At 45.1% G+C, this 15,657-nt stretch overlaps 1 protein-coding gene across 2 annotated transcripts in view; it reads left to right on the top strand.

Annotated features, from left to right (window-relative positions):
- The window catches only part of MYO5B (myosin VB), a 149,790-nt gene that overhangs the window by 40,252 nt on the left and 93,881 nt on the right, over positions 1–15,657 (top strand). For both annotated transcript variants that reach the window (XM_030470705.1, XM_030470704.1), the window contains exons 5-7: positions 10,925–11,081; positions 13,717–13,860; positions 14,834–14,915. In XM_030470705.1, the coding sequence (XP_030326565.1) occupies positions 10,925–11,081; positions 13,717–13,860; positions 14,834–14,915 (383 nt within the window). The remainder of the gene's footprint in view (positions 1–10,924; positions 11,082–13,716; positions 13,861–14,833; positions 14,916–15,657) is intronic.

The following is a 15,657-nucleotide window of genomic DNA, read 5'->3' as shown; positions in this document are numbered from 1 at the left end:
TCTTGATGGGTATATCCCATCAGTTGTTGCCAGCTCCATAGAGGTGATGGAAGTTTGCATGGGGACAGCACAACACCAGTTTTCCATTCCCAGCCTTTGGAGGCTTTAGTTGGCTATTTAGTTCTCCTTTGTGTCTGCAGCCCCATTTTTATTTCTCCCTAGCTATCCTGAGTCAGCTCAGCTTGTTGGTGTGGTCTCTGTGTTGTCCCCTGATGCTGAGTTGAGTCTATTGGGAAAAATATTGCAGTATGCTACAGTAGTGAATATATTTGTGTGGCTTTTATGTCTTTGGTATCCACCTGCTCCTTTCGTACCAGTCGAGTTCACTGTGGAGACAGGCCAGGACTTCCTAGTCCAAGTGACGTTTCTAATTGGGTGTTTTATTTATTTGTTTTTTAAATAATGAATTATAATACATAAAGCGCAAAATTGAACAGCACTTGGTAATAGAGGTATTTGGTGTTAATACCATTGCTGTGGGTGATGGGCAGGAGAATGGGCTCTCCTAAGGCTGCGAAACATCTTCCAAAAATGGGGAGCGTGCAACGAAGGTGGTCTTTGCTCAAATCATAAATCAAGCATCAAAAGCATCATGAACCCTTTACTGTATGTTCTGTATGTTTTCCAGTTGGCTCGTCTGGATCTTGCCATGATAGCAACATTATTATCATATATGTGGACCTCTTAGCTGACATGACGTGGCAGCAGTCCATGTCAGCTAACAAACACAAGATAGGTGCAGTGTTCAAATCTTACAGTGAAAAAGATCTTGAGTAACTTGCAAGCCTTGAGACTTGCAGAAGCCTCCTAAGAAGTGCATGGGCTGGATGAAGAGTCATGCTCGTTATTCACTTGTGTATCCATCAGGCTGATGCTTTCACAGATGACACTTGTAACATCAATGGGAATGCGAGTGTTCTGGTAACCTGTTGGTTAAACTGGAGTTTCCTTCTCCCCAGTGTGAGGATCTCCTCATAGTCTTGTCAATAGTTCTTGCAGAAGAAATGAAACAAGAAATGTAGAAGTGATATGAGGGACAGGTTTGCATCTCTGAGCTGCTCGGTGGGTACCGGAGAATCCCTGGTGCCTGCAATTCAAACCAGGGTCAGCATTCCCTGTGTGATCCCTAAATTGTAAGTTGCATGGAAATAGCTTGTCTTACCTTTTCAGCCCTGTTGCCAACATGCCGTTTCTGGCACTAAATACTCCAGTACTATTGCAGATGGGTAACTCTAGTAGTGTCTGTTTCGTTTGGAAATTACTGCACCCAGGTCTTGCATTGCATGTCAGAAGCATATGCTAAACTGTAAAAATTGCTGCTTGCTTACACCAACAGACAACACACATGATCTGTGTCTTGCAAAATGCAGTGCTGGTGGGGCTGTGCGTGGCCACAACCATGCTCTCTTCTGCCCTGGGGAGCAATGCTGGAGCTGGAAAAGCGCAGAAATTGCATCATCAACCCTGCCCTTAACCCAATAGAGATGGGCAGGGGTATGGGCACAGTGGGGGGTGTCGTTTGACAGCACTTTAAATTTCAAGCTTTACAAGAGGATTTAAAGCCGTACAATGAGAGCGTGGGTAGGAGTTAAGAGAGATTAACCTCCGACAGAGATGGGTGAGAAATCAGTCTGGCACAATAAATAAGGCTGAATGCTGTGTTGTATTAAAGGCAGGGAAGGATTTTATGTCTCCTCGTGAATGAGGCTGGGTTGGGGGTTTACAGCGAGCTGTGGGGCCAACCTGTGCTGCAGCTCAGCAGGGCTTTGCAGCAGGTACCATCTCAAAAGGGGACAGAAGATAAAAACACTCAATAGCCTTGAATTTAGGAAGTAGAGAAACCGAGGGGGATCTCTTCTGTTTAGAGTTAAAAGTGGAATAGGGAGGAGGGGAGGTATTGGAAGAGCTACCCTATGGACCTGCTGGTGCTGATGTGAGACCTCAAGGTTTGCAAAAGCAGCTGGACACAACTTCTCAAGAGGTAATATAAAGAAGAATAAAAGCGAGAGGGACTTCAGGTAGTGTTTGTCAAGGACTGGAGTACGGACCCTACAGTCTTACTCACCCTCCTATGGGAGAGGACAGAGAGGCTCTAAGTGGCCAACTAAATGATCCTTTTTTTAAGTTTCTTTTTCTTTCTTTTTTTCCTTTTTTTTTTTTTTTTTTTTGGCAATTTGGAATGAGAACGGTGCCATCTGCTAGCAGTTTTAATCATAAATGAGCCATCCCTTATAGAGAAATCATGAATACTCATAATGGGACAGCACTGGCGTGGGAGAGCTTAAGGCACAGAAAGGTCAGTTTGTGACTAAGAGTAACGATTGTGTGTGTGAAATATTGGAAGGAGTTGTAATAGGCTGCATGAGACACGTAATTACTGCTGTGATGCAGGAGAGCTGTTCCAGCTCTGAGGTGTGAAAGCTGTAACGCCAAATATCATTAAACATTCAAAAAGGTGTTTATAAGCATCATAATCACATCAGAACACAACGACTTGCGATTGCTCTCGCGCACCTCCCAGTCACTGCTTGCTGTCCCTTATCCTCAGTGAAGTTCTGAAGACCTCAAGACAGAGAACCCAGAGTGAATGGCCCCAGTGGTTTCTGAAAATCTTTCTGGGGTTTTCCTAACGTGTATCAACTGCAATTAATTAGATGGTCATGAAGGAGTTTTAGAAGATTCAGTGGCTGATAATGGTTGAGGTGATGAAGTCTGTAGGAAGGACCTTCTTTCTGGGACTGACATGGGGTGGAAGAACAACAGACTTGTCCTTCTGGTGCCCGCAAAGCTGAACTGCTGGGGTAGCATCTTACAAGCTCAGGAAGAAGAAAGCCAGCATGTTTCTTGCCTGTTTGTGATGCTTTTTGGGAGGATGGAGTACAAAGCCTCCTGCATCTGCAGGGCTGCAGTGCTCCACAGGGACCAGTGCTTGTGGGTGGCTTCGGTCAGAGCCAGGGATGCTCTGTGGTGTGATCCCAGCGCAGAAAAGAGCATCAGGGCACCAGAGACCTAATAAAATTGGCAGGGCACATGTTTTGCTCTCATTAGAAATGGCACACAAAAGAATTGCTGACCTCGTTTAAGTGTGGCCGAGGAGCTTGTGTTCTTCCCCAACGGGGTATGCAAAGCATAAATCCTGGGAGAAGGTCATCCTGCCTGCCTGCCCTCAGGGATTGGTGGGGAGACTGGAGACAGCTCAGCATTTTGCAGTAACTTTGAGTGCAGGATTTTCTTTGCTATTGAAGGGGCATTTCCAGCCGGCTGCACAAAGCATTTCAGGGAGAAAGTCCCTTAATGAGCTGGGACCAGTGGGACTCCCACTGCTCTCGCAGGAGGAGTTTGCTGGAGCATCACATTAAAAGTGCTCTGACCTCTGCAAAGACATCTTAATTTGCACTGTGGTATTTGATCTCAGTGTTAGAAACATCAGATTGATGTGTGTGTTAAATAGTGTTGTACAGAGGGAATGGTAACGCTTTGTCCTGCTGGTGACCGCTGCAGAAGAGAAGGTTAATTTGCACGTTACCTGTTCTTTGAGCATCATGCTGTGTGCTCATCCTTTCCATTTAGGGCCAGACTGGTACTTGTAGGCTTTTTCCAGCAAACAGGAGAAGCTTTAACCTGCCAGAGAGGAGATTGAGATGTGCTCTTAGGCAGAAGCTCTTCTTTGTGAGGATGCTGAGGCGCTGGCACAGGGTGCCCAGAGAAGCTGTGGCTGCCCCATCCCTGGCAGTGTTCAAGGCCAGGTTGGACACAGGGGCTTGGAGCAACCTGCTCTAGTGGAAGGTGTCCCTGCCTGTGGCAGGGGTTGGACCTGGATGAGCTTTAAGCTACCTTCAACCCAAACCAGTCTGGGATTCCATGATTCTGAGAGATTCAAGCCCATTTTTTCTCTCTGGCTTCTAGTTAAAACCCATGTATGTCTGAACAAATCAGCTTGGAAGCTGCTCAGGATGGACCCTAGTGGGTACGTATTCCCTGATGCATCTGCTCAAGCAAGACCTTGGATGAGCTGTGCATGATCTAACATCCTCCAGGGACACCTGCAAAAGCTGAGAGTCATTATAGCAGGCTTTGGCATCGCTGAAATGGGACATTGCTGTGTTCTTTCTCTAGTTTGTTACATTAAGGTGCAATGCTATCTTTACAGTTGTGATGGTACCAGGATGGAGAAGGGCTACAGCAGCTCTGGGGTGATTGTGGCCAAAATGTATTTTGGAGTTGTGATGTATCCCATGTTTGGTGTAGGATGTTGGTGAAAAGATCAATTCTTCTTCCCCATCAGTATAAACCATTATATAAAAAATAGTCTTACATCAAAATAAAAAAAAAAACCAAAACTAAAAGAAGAAAAAAAAGTTGTATAGGCTAATAATCCATGTTATTTATGAGAGCTGCAGTGTAAGAAAGGCCCACAGGAAAAATATATAACACTTGAAAAGCCATCCTTATGTTGCTGCTGGCTTCAGCAGCTGCGACTTAAAACATGCATTTGCAGCAGATGTGTGATAATGCAAAGAGAAAGCATACCCTTAAACACTCTTGTTCAACTGGATGCTAAATAATATCTTCTTGGGTTTCTCTGAGCGGAAAAGTCCCACTACCCCAAAGCTGTGTTTTCATATATATGCTGACCGACGACGCCAGGCCTGGTATGTTAAAAACCCAAATTAAAACCAACAAGTAAAACATTGCTGCTGAGAGCGGCAGCAGCTCTGCTGCTCCAAATTCCACTTGTCCCACTTATGCCACTAAAATGGGAATAATTCCTGGCTTCGAAGGTCATTTCCGAGGCAGCTCTTACCCACATTACAATGCTGCAACACTCTGATTTTTATCTTTATAGTGTGCAACTTCTGTTTATTCATGTGAAAGCAGAGTCAGCCCCGTCCCGGTTTTCATCGCTGTCGTTAGCACTTGGGGCAATGCAATCCTATGGTAATTAAATTATTGCATTTTTATGTATCGCTAACAACGTAATGCAATAGCTACGCTCATTTTTAGCCTGCACAGCACTGTCAATACAGCAGTATATTAGAGCCTGTTGTGCATCGGGACTTTATGGGTGCTCTTGTTGTGGTGAAGCTAAATTCAAACTACAGTACTTAAAGCATTTTTAATCTTCAGACTGCTTTATGAACACTAATCCTCCAAGCATCCTGAAAGAAGTAGGTTAAATATGATGTCCATAGTGGAGAGATTTATTGACTTGTTCCACGACACAGAGAATTAGTGTTGGATCTGGGATTAGAGCTGGAGTGACCCCTGATAATTATTCACAGGGTCTGGCTCTGCCATCGTTTGCTTTGGTTATTTTTGCCTCTCAGAGGAACCGTGATTTTAGTGCAACTGTTTTTGCTCTTGCTGTTGAGATCAAGATGAAGTTGTGCAGTGGTTTGCTTAAACTGCTGGTACTAGTGATGATTTTCTGAAGAGATGATTATCAAAACAAGTCCTGTAAATTCTAGGTCCCTTCTCATGGCTTTAGGTTACTGCTCTGAAGAAAGCTGATTTTGGAAAAATTCTGCCTGTGCTTCAGTTCTGGAGAACACTGGGAGTATGTTTGTATTCAAATACTCCTGCTTTCAAGCTGTGTTGGGGAGGACTAAGAATGTTGGATGTGTACAAGTGCACTGTTTGATGGGGTGGTGGAGACCATCACTGTCCTTGGGTCCAACCCTTTTGCTATTGCCATGGCTTGTCTGTCCCTTTGCCTGCAGTGAGGAGTTTCCAGGGACATTCAGCCCTGACTTCACCAGGTGAATTGATGGGAAATCATATATTACAATGACTAATGACATTCCCAGGCTGAGAACTGCATATGGAAACACTGAGCAGTGTTTCATGTGTGATTGCTCTGATGCAACAAGAATGAGTGCAGCTCTTAGTACAGTCGGACAGTGTGTCCAGTTGGGTGGGCTTGAAGTTTTGACATTTCTTCACACCTTTTCCAGGCTTCAAGGATAGCGGTGTTCTCTGCATTGCTGCAGGTAAAGGACTGGCTGCTTAAACAACAAGGAAATCTGTTTCCTCAGTGCAAAGGCTGGTAATTAGCAGCTAGTCCTAATCAGTGCAGGTATCTGTTTGAAGTGCCCTTTCTCTTCATAGACAACTGACTTTTTTTTTTGCCTTGGGAAACACCTTTAGATGTTGCCTTAAGAAAAAGAAAACCTGGTATATAGGAGGCTTTAGACTAGATATAAGAGAGAAGATTTTTTATGATGAGGGTGGTGAGACACTGGCACAGGTTGCTCAGAGAGGTGGTAGGTGCCCCATCCCTGAAACATTCAAGCTCATGTTGGCTGGGGCTCTGAGAAACTTTATCTAGTTGAAGATGTTCCTACTTACTGCAGGGGACTTGGACTGCATGACCTTGAAAGGTCCCTTCCAACCGAAACCATTCTGTGGTTCTATGCTATTTTTCACATACTGTTGAAACTCCAGTGACTGCCTTATTCACCTCACCCAACTCTTGCTGCATGTCTGGCCAAGGGTGAGAGTCATGATGGACATTGCTCATAACATGATAAAAAAGAGATCTGTTACTCACCTGCATAGCAGCTTTGGAAGTATGTTGCACCTCGCATTTAAGAAATAATCCTGGACTTTGTTCTGGTTGGACTTATGCTGCTTGATGGTTTTGCAAGCATCTCCGATGGGTGGAGGCTGTAGCTCAGATCATGGTATTAGTATTCCAGGCTGTCTTGGAAAGCTTCTCTAAGTGAAGAAACTCAAGTTCTGCAGGCCCATGAGGGTGAGGGTTTGGGGGCGAAGGTTGGAGAGTTGCATCTTTAAGTGCCTCATACCTAGTTTTGAGCTGCAGCAGTGGCGTGCGTTGGGAATAGCATCTTTGGCCATTGTCAAGGCCTAATCCCCATTGCATTCTCTATCCTGCTGGAAGAGTGTGTGTGCTGGCATGTGTGCATCATGTGTTTGGTGAGAAGAGCACTGATGCACTTCGTGGCAGCGTGGCAATCCATGGTGGCAGCCCCAAGGTGCACAGGAGCCACATAAACCCCAGGAAGAGATGTGATAGCATTGCCATGCTGCAGCATGGTATTCACCCATAGCGTTTCATTTTATCCAGGCTTTATTTCCATAATAATTCTGTGCTGATGCTGCCAAAATTGACTGTATTTCAAGCAGCTCAGTTGCATACTGCACCTGCACAATGGGAAAACATTTAAATACACTTTACTCCATGCTGAATACAAACAAGCCCTGCCTAGTTTTAACCATTTCTGCTTGCTGAGAGGGCTGTTTCCTACCAGCTGCTCTGTGGGGTTCATCTGTCTTTCCCTGCTGGCAGCAGCAGTTGGTTAACTTGTACATTGAAGAAAGGAAAGCCTCTGTAGCCTTTATTCCTGAAGGCTTTTGTTCCTGAAGTTGGAAAAGAAATGTCTGAATGTGCATTTTCCACCAAAAAACCACAGAAGAGACACATTACTGCAAATGCAGGAGCTGGAGTGGCCTTGCTGTCATGCTTGGAATCACAGAATGGTGGAAACCAGCAGCTTTCTTTTAACTTTTATTTTTTAATTAATATAAAAAAACTCCAGAAGTTTTTCTCCATGCAATGCATGGAGAACCTGCCTGGCCCATTTCATGTAGCTGCACATCAGCTCTGAGGGCAAATTCTTGAGAAGCTCTAGAAAAATGTGGCAGAGCAGCTGCAATAGCAGTAAATGGTGTTGGTCATGGTTTTTATCACTAGGCTCAATGTCTTTTGGAGAGTGATGGTACTTTAAAAACAAGACAAGCTGGAGACAGGTGTACACCACTCAAGATGCCACGTTAAAAGGCAGTTTGTGATGGGACCTGAAGACTGCAGAAACTGTAGGTCTGGAGATGCTCTTGGATGATCTCCCTGATAGGTTCATCTCTGCCTGCTTCAGCCGGGCACACCCCAGTAGTTGATATGGAGAAGTTTGGTAGCAAGAGGTCTTAGTTATGAATCTTAGATAGAAAAAAAAACAGATTAGAAAATACTACCTTGTAGCAGTGCTGGCTGAATGCCAAGTAATGTATAATTCCTCTCTTTTGAGCTTTATTGGCTTCATTCAACTGAAAATCTTTCTCTAAATGGAGTAGGTTTCATCTTCTGACTCTAAAAAAAAATGTGGTAGTGAAATGTTTTCTGAACTGTGCCACTTGGGCAGTACCTGCTGAGCTGAGAAGGGTAAGAAGCAAAAATTCTCAACTGACTTTCAGGCAAGTGTAGCTCTAGGGCAGACACCTTTGCATTTGCAGAGCTCCTTTTGCAGGGCCAGCGCTTGCTGGCAGAGATCTTGGTCATCACCTTTTTCTTCTGCTTCTCCCTCACCTCCCACAAAGAATAGTCCATTCATCTGCTCTTGCAGCCCATGACAGAGCTTCTGTCTGCCCTTCCTTTGTAGCCAGCATATGTTTTATGCGTTGCATCCTACTCATGGCCAACATGGGAAGTTCGCTGCTGGACTTCAGCAAGTGGCTGTCCATGAAGATTAAAGCAGAGGTGAAACTTGTCACCTACGTTAACCAGAGATAAACCATCATATGTCACTGCCGTCTCCTGTAACAGGAACTCTTGCAATGGGTTTATCCAGCATACTTCTGGTTTTGGTGCTTAGTCTTCCTTCCTCACTTTGGAGTTGGCACTGGTTTCCTCCATTGGGCTCATGTGTCTGGTGGCTCGTGCTACAAAACCAGTTTTATTGCATACCCGTGGAAGTGTAGAGGTGCGAGACAGGCATGTTGGCAGGCCTGTGCCTGCATCCTGCCAGCTGGCTGCCTGCAGCAGAGTCACGGTGGCTGTGCCAAGATGCACGGAGGGCACATAGCCATGACTTAGCAAGTCCTGGGTGAGATGTGCAGGTTGTCCCCACCCAGGATGAGTCACCAGGAACACCAGCTCCAGGTCGTTGTCTGCCTGGTGAGGTTGTGCTCAGTTCACAGGCGGTAGAGCTGGGGTGGTTGGAGGTTCCTCTTGCCTTCCTGATGAGAGATGCCCAGGAGAGTGACAGAGCTGGACAGGGGATGGATAAGATGCACTTTGTGAATCGATACCTGTAAAATATAAACAGAGCTGGAAATTAGCTTGCCAGTCCTCAAAGTATCACAAAGTTGTGGTTTGCATCAAAATGTCGCATGTTTGACTTTACCGAGTCAGAATTCTTGAAGGAATTAAGATGTACATGCCTGACAGCAGGGGAAAGTAATACTGTGGTGTTGCAGCACCTTTGTATTTTTGTTGAAAGGGTGATATACGGCAATCATTTAGCCTCTGTCCTTGTCTCTTGCTGCTATAAACATAAACCAAGTATCTTAAATTGAAATGCATTTTTATGGTGTTTCCTGATGTCAAGAGAACTGCAAGTTCTAAATTTATTGTTGCACTGGTGTATATGATTTTGTGTGCCTGCAGCTGTGATTCATGAAAGCTGGGCAGAGTCTGGGAAGTTTAATTTGATCTTATTTAAAACCACACTCAATTACATAGTTACAGTTTACCCCTATGGCTTTGGTAGCTTGGGAGCTTATATCAAATCCTTCAATGAAAACTCTCTCCTTCCCAAAGTCTGCAGCCAAATTGCAGAGGTGTTGGGTTTGCCATGTGCTATGATGCCGTAGGGAGCAAATCAGACTGCAGCAGAGGCACTTCCTCCTGATGCCAGCAGATTTTTGCCTAGAAGGATATAATTCTCCTCAAAATGAGCTCCTCTTTCTGCCCTGGTCCTTTCTCTGCCTTGCAGCTCAGGCACATTAAAATGATTAATTATTGGGATGTATCTAATGGGTATCACTTTGTGCACCCGTGGTGGGAAGGACTGGGTATTTAATATATCCATGATGACTTGTGCAAGGTTTTTTTCTCTTGTGTGCATGATGAATTTTGGAAGTAGAAAAAGGCATTAGGGTAAGTCTTGTGCTCTGTGCAAGGCTCCAAAGCTTCCTGAGGTGAGGCGCCCTCGACTTCCCTGTGCAAAGTCCTGTGCCCTGGAGGTGTCAACCCTTTTGTAAGCAAATTTGGTGTGTGCTTGGAGAGAGGGTAAGTCTGCTCCATCCTTCTGTTGATGAGTAAATCATTCTTAGAAGTTTTTGCAAAGCTTCAGGAGTGGAACAGACTTGACTTTATGATGTCTACCAGGAACTGCTTTAAACTCTTCATTCTCTTTTTCTTATCCCTTGATCCCAGAAGTACCTCTGCACTTCGGAACAGTGACTTATAATTTGGCAGGATTTGGGGATGAATAGGTAGTGTGAGCCTGATGTCAGAGACATGCGTTTTATTATTGTTGCCAAAGTTTTAAGCAGATGTTATATATGTATATATGTGAAAATACTGATGTTAATATGATCGTATAGGGAACCATAGGACTTCTGCAATTTCCCAATTCTTCAGGTGCTTGATTTCACAACTTCAATGTTTTAAACTTATTTTGATCATAATAGCTCAGCAACAGGCTTCTTAACTTTCAAAACTCATTTTGTAGAGAAAGATCTCAAATGCTTGAGTGAAGGTTTTGGAGGGAAAAATAAAATTTATAGTACTAGAAACTGATATTCAGTCAGTGCTGCTTGTTCTCCAGGCAAATGTAAAGCAGAGGAGGTTTGTTCCTGTGGTATGAAAGGATGGGCTTCCCAGTGCTGGGTTATGTGCTCCAGGGGTGAAGAAAGCCACAGCACTCCTGCTGTCTCTGCAAGCCCTTGGAGATGTTCTGGAGATGTTCAAAATGTCCTTTATGTTTTAGCTGAGACATATCACTACTATGTATTATTCACCATTATTTTGGTAGAGCCCAGAATAAGTCCAGCATCCATAACATAGGCAACAAGGCGAGGGAGTCGATGACATGTAAAGATGGAAGATCATTGCATGATGCAAATGAACTGTTAACAAGGGAACGGATTAACTTACAAATGCTTTTCTTCTCTGCTGCAACAGGGATGAGAAGAACCAATCCATCATTGTGAGCGGGGAGTCTGGTGCTGGAAAGACAGTTTCTGCCAAATATGCCATGCGCTTCTTTGCAACTGTTGGTGGTTCTGCCAGCGAGACCAACATTGAAGCCAAAGTCCTCGCATCGAGCCCAATTATGGAGGTAAAAGCTGCACCATTTCGTTTGTCCTGCTTGCAGTGATCTCTATGTGTCTCCAGAAGTCACAAAAATAGTGAGAGCTGCAGGGGCTTGTGAGCCAGACCTGATCTGCAGCTCACAGCAGCCCTGAGCTGGACTGCAAGCACAGAAATACACCAATAGCTTCCATTTAGCTCAGTCCAATTGCTCCTCTATTTCATGGTCTTGAAGTTGATTCCATACTTCCCCAGCATGGCTTCAGGAGCTGGGAGTTGATGGGGTTCCAGAGTGGAGAGTCTGAGTGGTAGGCTCATCATTAGTATTTTATCATGTTCATCTTCCTCCTCCTTTTGCCACTTCCTGGTACATCCTAATCTTATTTAGTTGTAGAAGGATGAAATATGAAAGAAAAGGATTAATCTACTTTGAGATATTTCAATGCAATTTTGTTTTTCTTTAATTTTCTATTGCTATCAATCATATAGGGAAGTAACAAGTCCAATTATAGGGAAATCCCTGCTCTGAAGGAAAAAATCTCCTTTCGTAAATATAAAAGAAAGGAGAAAGCAACTTTACTTCATTGCACCATGGCCAGATGGTGAAAATAAGTGTCTGAGTGCCTAAACCCATTTTCCAAATGGATTTTGGAGTCAGAGCGCCTTCATTTGCAAACAATCCAAGTCAGCATGAAGACAAGATTTGGTCTTCTCCAAAGTCAGCTAAGCATTTCAGACCTGTGTGACTTGGTTTTAAAAGCAGTGACACTGTAGTGGAGCGTTGTGTTGTCGTGTGCTTAACCTTAGGTATGGATTAACCTGCAGGGAGGTTTTCCACCACTCATGCCCAGAATTGTCTTAATAGGCACTGAGGTGGTGGCTGATCTAGGACAAAAACCAAGCCCACCTCAGCCCAAGAAGCAGAATGCATGGTTTGGCATTGTGCTGCCTGATGTGGGGTGCAAGCTGGAATGGTAAAACAAGTGATGGTGCAGGTGAGAAGTAAGAAGTAAGGCTGGCAGAGGACACTCAATGATCTGCTGCAGCATGGGCTTCACGCTGTTCTACTCCTTTCCTTGCTCATCTCCTGTGCCTCTGTAGCTTCAATACCTGGGAACACTTAAAAAGCATCCAAGGAAAAATTCATAGTGCACAACATTCTTCTGTGTGACCCCATAATTTTATTGCTCGAATTTTCTTGCCTGTGTTCAGTTGTGGATGTAATTTCCAAGTGCTGGGGCCAGGGAACCTGTCTCTCTTTACTGGAAATTGTTGAGAACATTTTTCATGCAAAAATCAAAAAAAAGTACTGCCTCTTGTGCAAAAATCCCAGAATTAGCATGAAAATGGAGTAGAGGGATGTGTGTTTCTTAAAATAGTCCTTAGTGCTAAGGTGTGCTGTGTTTGATGTCTGGGATATATGTTCCTGCTGGGAGACGGGGCAGGTATCTAGCCAAGGAATCGAAGCACATGAGATAAGGTGATGATGGTATTCTGGATGCTCAATTCAGCATGCAAAATATCCAGTTGTAGTGTGTGTTGTAGCAGTTTGTGAACTGTATTTTCTGGGGAACAGGCATTAGGGTCTGTGCAGAAATGGAGTGTGAGTGCTCTGCTTCTGCCCTGCTGCCTTTATGTACGATCTGGGGTAAGCTGGGGGCTTGGAGGTGGGAACTGTGGGTCTGGGAGCACCATAAGCGATGTGGAAGGGTGAGCGGCAGTAAAGGGGTTGAACAGGGCTTGGAGCAACCTGCCCTAGTGGAAGGTGTCCCTGCCTGTGGCAGGGGGTTGGAACTGGGTGAGCTTTGAGGTCCCTTCCCGCCCAAACCACTCTATGATATGATTCTGTGATAAATGGGCCTTGGAGGAAGGAGCTGCATTAGCTACAGTGGAGTTGGTTTGGTGGTGAATAGATAGGGCATGGAGCAGGCAGGGCTTGCTCTGAGTGCAATGCTGAGGCCATTGGGCCAAGGAGTCCTCAACACTCCATGGAGAGGTTGAGCAGCCAAAGGAGCAAGCAGCAAGGAGTAGCTTTGCATGTGAAACAGCCTCTTCGGTGTAGGCAGCACAGTACTGGACAGAGTAATTCCCCGGGGAGTCCACTACATGCAACTGAGGGCGTCAGGTCCTATGATCAAAAATTTTGGATGATGTCAATATGATGCTGTGGGTAATACTGTGGTTCTTGCTCAGTATGTGTACTTGGCATGTTCCCCAGGAGCTGTGCTGTAGCTTGAGGTGGTCTGCAAGGAGAGCCTGAGAAAGGCAACTAGCCTTCAAGAGGTGCCTGAGGGCTCTTGATTGTACGTGTCCATCCCCTTTCATTACTTCTGTGCTTGCTCGAGGCTCATCATCTCAGGACAGGGGAATGGTGGTAGAAAAGACAAAACAGGAGTGCTGTGGCTGTTGGGATATAGATGATCTAATTACTGTGCAAATACTCGTTGCTGTTTCTATGCATTTTTCTTACATAAAAATTCTGGAAACACCACGTTTTCAGCGAAGAATTTTCCCTAAAGTCATGTCGTTGCTCTGCCTTCTGCATCTGGGAAGGGGTTTTCCTCAAATCCTCCCATCGGTGTTTATGTAACACTGATTACACATTTAAATGTTTAAAAAAACCTTAAAAATTAAAGATTAATGTTCATTTTTGTTTTATGCAGGCAATTGGAAATGCTAAAACCACAAGGAATGACAACAGCAGTCGCTTTGGGAAATACATTCAGATTGGCTTTGATAAAAGGTACCACATCATTGGTGCCAACATGAGGACTTATCTGTTGGAAAAATCACGAGTTGTATTCCAGGTGAGGACTTGTGCCTTTTTTTTTTCTTTCTTCTTGTGCTGTACTCCAGGAAATTTAATAGTCTGGGTCTTTCTGTGGGTTAAAAATACTGCTCTAAAGGTAGCTTTCCTGGTAGAGGAAAGAGGCAGCTTCAAGATGTGTCTTTCAGGCTCAGTCTTTTGCAGTTTTTCTTGATGATCCCAACCTGATGATCTCAATCTGGAGGAATAAGTACCTTGTAGACTTGTTAGTTGGCCTCTGGTTGTTCCCTCCATCACCCTGAGGCTGGAGCCCCAAGGAAGGACCGCTGCTCCTGACCTGGCTGCTGGGCAGGGTTGGAAAGCCTTTCTCTGGGCATCAGCTGAGGGTTTTTTTGCTGAAAAAGAGTTTTTTCATGAAAAGCCAGGAAAAATAAATTCCAGGCAACAGTCTTCAGCTCGGAAAATGGAGGAGAAGCCAGAGAAGGGCTGAGGAGGTTGATGTCACTGATGTTGCGACACATTGCACGGGTTTCTTGTGCTGGGCTCAGGACAAGCTTTCTTGGTTTGTGCCTGAAATCTAGGTCATAAGCACTCAAAACACTTTCATCCTTACACAACAAAACCCCCAAACCTACAAAATCCTAAAAGGAAACAACTTTGGGAAGCCATGAGTGCAGACCCCTTCCTTTTATGTTGCTGTCAGTTTGCAATGCGGTGCTTGCTAGCTCTTTTAGCACAGTTATCCCAGACAAGGAGAAGGCATGGAAGGTAATACAAAGTTGTTTATTTCCTTTGCAAGATGAGAAATGTACATGGGTCAGGACAAGGCTTAGCACCTCCTTTTGCTCAGATGGCAAAAGGTGCCCATCTTCTTGTTGGCACTGAAAGGGTCTTGATGGGGGGAAGCAGGAGACTGGGTCAGGCTGGCCCTGGGCTCAGTGGTCATCAGGCTGAGTATGGGAGCAGTGCTGTAACCTCTTTGTGCCTCTGGTAACTCAGTGTTTTCCCCATAGGCAGAGGATGAGCGCAACTATCACATCTTCTATCAGCTTTGCGCCTCAGCGAGTCTCCCAGAATTCAAAGACCTTGGGCTAAGTAAGTACTTTACCTCCCTCTGCACTGATGCTGCTGGCTAGGAAAACATGGTGAGGTTAGAAATGCAGGTCATCGATGAGGTCGCGTGTGCCTGTTCAGTGAGAGGAGGTAAAGGGAGACGAGCTTGAAGGGCTTCTCCCCAGCGGAGCCCAGGTTTGCTCATGCCATCTTCAGGGATGTGGCACATGGATGAGTGAGGTGGGGATGAGGTGGTGAGGCCCTGGCACAGGTTGCCCGGAGAAGATGTGGCTGCCTCATCCCTGGCAGTGTTCAAGGCCAGGCTGGACACAGGGGCTTGGAGCAACCTGCTCTAGTGGAAGGTGTCCCTGCCTGCGGCAGGGGGTTGGAACTGGATGAGCTCTAAGGTTACTTCCAGCCAAAACCAGTCTGGGATTCTGTGATGAGACACCAGCCTTCATCACCTACACTGTGCAGCAGCTTGTTTCATAAAGTGCATGAAGTTTGTGTTGCACTGGTTGGTGTTAGGTTTCTGCAAGCACTGCTGGTGGGTAGGAGCTTTTTCCTGGAGGTTAGCCATGGTGGGAGAAGGGAAGAAGCCCATGCGTTTTGTAGAACCTGCTTGCAGAACTGCAGTGAAACTACACACTGTGGTAGACAACAGCTAATGCAGGGAGATCGTGTGTTAATATTGTATGAAACTTGCATAAAGGTACATGTTTTAAATCAAGTGTTAGTATGGGTTTATCTGGCCAGGGTCTTGACAGGAGCAGTTGTGATCCAT

Source organism: Strigops habroptila, chromosome Z (assembly GCF_004027225.2).
Source record: "Strigops habroptila isolate Jane chromosome Z, bStrHab1.2.pri, whole genome shotgun sequence".
Classification (NCBI taxonomy): domain Eukaryota; kingdom Metazoa; phylum Chordata; class Aves; order Psittaciformes; family Psittacidae; genus Strigops; species Strigops habroptila.
The sequence above is the reverse complement of the archived record's forward strand: the minus strand, read 5'-3'. Positions and strand labels throughout refer to the sequence as shown.